The sequence below is a fragment of the Dromiciops gliroides genome, chromosome 4 (assembly GCF_019393635.1).
Source record: "Dromiciops gliroides isolate mDroGli1 chromosome 4, mDroGli1.pri, whole genome shotgun sequence".
In the NCBI taxonomy this organism is placed as follows: domain Eukaryota; kingdom Metazoa; phylum Chordata; class Mammalia; order Microbiotheria; family Microbiotheriidae; genus Dromiciops; species Dromiciops gliroides.
In genome coordinates, this window is record NC_057864.1 from 151,845 (window position 1) to 154,725 (window position 2,881).

Sequence of the window (2,881 nt, forward strand, 5' to 3'; positions counted from 1 at the left end):
GGGAACCCTGCTGAAATCATCTTTTGCTTTAAAGTAAAAGCCTTGGGCTTGGACTTAGTTTCTTTATTTCAGGTTGCACTGTATGTATTTCGATTGCTTTTAACAAATCCTAGAGCAAGAAATTAAATGAGAATTAATGCTTCTGAAAGAAAAAATGCAACCAGGTTTCCATGGTTCCAGAATTTGTCTCATCATTGAGGTTACTCCCTTTCCTCATCTGGATTGCTGACTCTCCTGGCATTGCATCCTGGGGGAATCTTGTCTATGTCTTTTTATACAATGGAGAACTCTCCCAAAGTGCTCAAAGCCTTCTAGGGCCTCTGGGTACTGGGGCAACACACTTGTCTGACCTGACCACTGCCTTTTCTGGTCTTTTCCTTGGTAATACCTTTTTCATCTCAAGCACAAACCATATGTGACATAAAAAGTCTGAGAGGCACAATTGCTGGGTAATTAATAATTTATTAATTATAGCTAGTGAATAATTAATAAAAGGATGGTCATTTGGCTTTCTCTTGGTCATATAAATTCAAATAAGAGCCCTCATGGAAGCCACTTGATGCTTATATACCCTTGGAAGAGAGTGTATTCCCAACAGGCAGAAATCAACCCTGATTGGTTAATAATTGAGAGAAAAGGTCAGGCTTGTCCCCCAGCACTAGCCTCAACCACCGAGTCTACTCTTCAAAGTCCGAAGGGGCATCGCCCCACCTCGAGCAGCCTGAGGTCCAAGCGCCAACGCTTGGACCAGTCCAGTCCATCCGTCAAGTACCAGTAGCTGCGGCTCCACATCTGTGGCCAGCACCAAGAAGAGGCAGAGGAGCGCCATCATCCCATCAGAGAGGGGAGGTCTGGGTCCTATCTACAACTGCAGCTAGTAGCCAAGTCAAGCTGGGCATGTTTAACCACGAGGGGCTACCTCCAGGCAACTTCAGCCTGGGTCCGGGCACGATGCCTCATGGGTCCTCCCACTACGGTAAAGGTGGCTACATCGGGGAAAGCGCCCCAAGACCATCCCAGCCGCCAGCCCAGACCTTCTTTACCTTCCCATCAGCAGTGAAGAGTGAGTACAACTTGGAGGGACCCTCCGCCCCCGACTCCAGCCAGACCAAGGGGTGGTACGCCTTCTCTGTACCCCAACCCCCAGCTGAGGCTAGGCAGGCCAGCACCTCCCACAGCCTTCACCTCATGCCACCCAAAGAGGAAGACTCGTCCTGCTCTTCCCCTTCTTCATCTTCTGGGGGTCCTGAGTGGGACCTCAGGGAGACCGGCATCCCCGAAGCGAAGTACTGCGCCCGTCTGGGCCCAACCTACTATACCCCTGCCCGAACGGGGCCCTTCTGGCCGGGCTTGGGGAGCAGTGGCTCGGTTCCTACCGGGGCTCTACCAGGTCCCCCTCTCCCTCCCCATCCTCTCCAGGCTCTTGGGACTTTTCCGGGTCCCAGGCCCCTTTACCCAGCCCCTCTCCAGCAGCCCCAGTCCGGGCTGGGCAGCAGTAGTGGAAACAGCAACAGCACCACCAGTGGTTCAAGTGGGGCAGCCAGTGAGGAGGGCATCCCGTCTAGCGATAGTGGAGAGGAGGACACCCCAACCTCTGAGGAACTGGAGCTGTTTGCCAAAGAATTGAAACACAAGCACATTTCCCTGGGTTTCACTCAGGCTGATGTGGGCATGGCCTTGGGCACACCGTATGGGAAGATGTTCAGCCAGACGACCATCTGCCGGTTTGGAGCTTTGCAGCTGAGCTTTAAGAATATGTGCAAATTGAAACCACTGCTTCAGAGGTGGCTGCAGGCTGTGGAGAACACTGACAACCCTCAGGAGGTGGTTCGAGTCTGGTTCTGTAATCGAAGGCAGAAGGGTAAGCGGCTTCTTCTGCCCTATGGGGAAGACGGCAAAGCATTGCCTTATAAGCTGTCCCCAGGCACTGCCCTTGTCCTGCCAACTGCTGCTGTGCCCCAGAACTATGCAGCACCCCGCCACCTGTGCCCCCCCCCCCCCGCCCTCTATATGTCCACCTTTCCTAAGGGCAAGCCCTGCATCCCATGCATGCCCATGCCTAATGGAGGCATCTGAGCCAGGATCAGCATTAGAGGAACTCACTGGGGACTTAGGATGCCTCTTGCTTTCCCCTTCCTGCCCTTGCCCCATCCTGGTGACTGACCATTGTCCACTATTTGAGATATAATGGTTAGACCTTTTCCCAACTCTTGATCCTCTCTTTCTGGCGTTTCTCCGCCCCCCCCACTGCCACCCCCTTGCCCATATCTAGGTTTTGGGGCATCTGAAAAATAATATTCAGATCTTTTTTTTCCTCTCCCTTCTTTCACCTCACACTCCCAAACTTGCGATGGGTTTGGGAGCCAGTTTGGAAATAAAAGTTGGGTGGTAATTAAAAATAAAAAATAAAATAAATAAAATAATTAATGAAAGAGGGGCAGTTAGGTGGTGCAGTGGATAGAGTATCAGCCCTGGATTCAGGAGGACCTGAGAGAATAAAAATTTGAGAAAAAAATTGAGAGAATAAATATTATAATGAGAGGTGGACCTCTTTTTTTTTCTTTTTTTGGGGGTGGGGCAATGAGGGTTAAGTGACTTGCCCAAGGTCACAGGGCTAGTAAGTGTCAAGTGTCTGAGGCTGGATTTGAACTCAGGTACTCCTGAATCCAGGGCCAGTGCTTTATCCACTGCACCACCTAGCTACCCGGAGGTGCACCTATTCTAATGAAGAGCTGGGGACATAACTCTTTTTTTTTTTTTTTTTGGTGAGGCAATTGGGGTTAAGTGACTTGCCCAGGGCCACACAGCTAGTAGGTGTCAAGTTTCTGAGGCCGAATTTGAACTCAGGTCCTCCTGAATCTAGGGCCGGTGCTCTATCCAC

At 51.0% G+C, this 2,881-nt stretch overlaps 1 protein-coding gene across 1 annotated transcript; it reads left to right on the forward strand.

Annotated features, from left to right (window-relative positions):
* Window positions 1–897: 897 nt before the first annotated feature.
* Window positions 898–2,076, forward strand: LOC122752725 (POU domain, class 5, transcription factor 1-like). Its single transcript, XM_043999613.1, has one exon. The coding sequence runs from the start codon at window positions 898–900 to the stop codon at window positions 2,074–2,076; it is 1,179 nt and encodes a 392-aa protein (XP_043855548.1).
* The last annotated feature ends 805 nt before the right edge of the window (window positions 2,077–2,881 follow it).

Bases quoted from the DNA above. Each gene is read 5' to 3' on its own strand.
- LOC122752725 (XM_043999613.1), top strand. From the start codon at position 898: ATGTTTAACCACGAGGGGCTACCTCCAGGCAACTTCAGCCTGGGTCCG.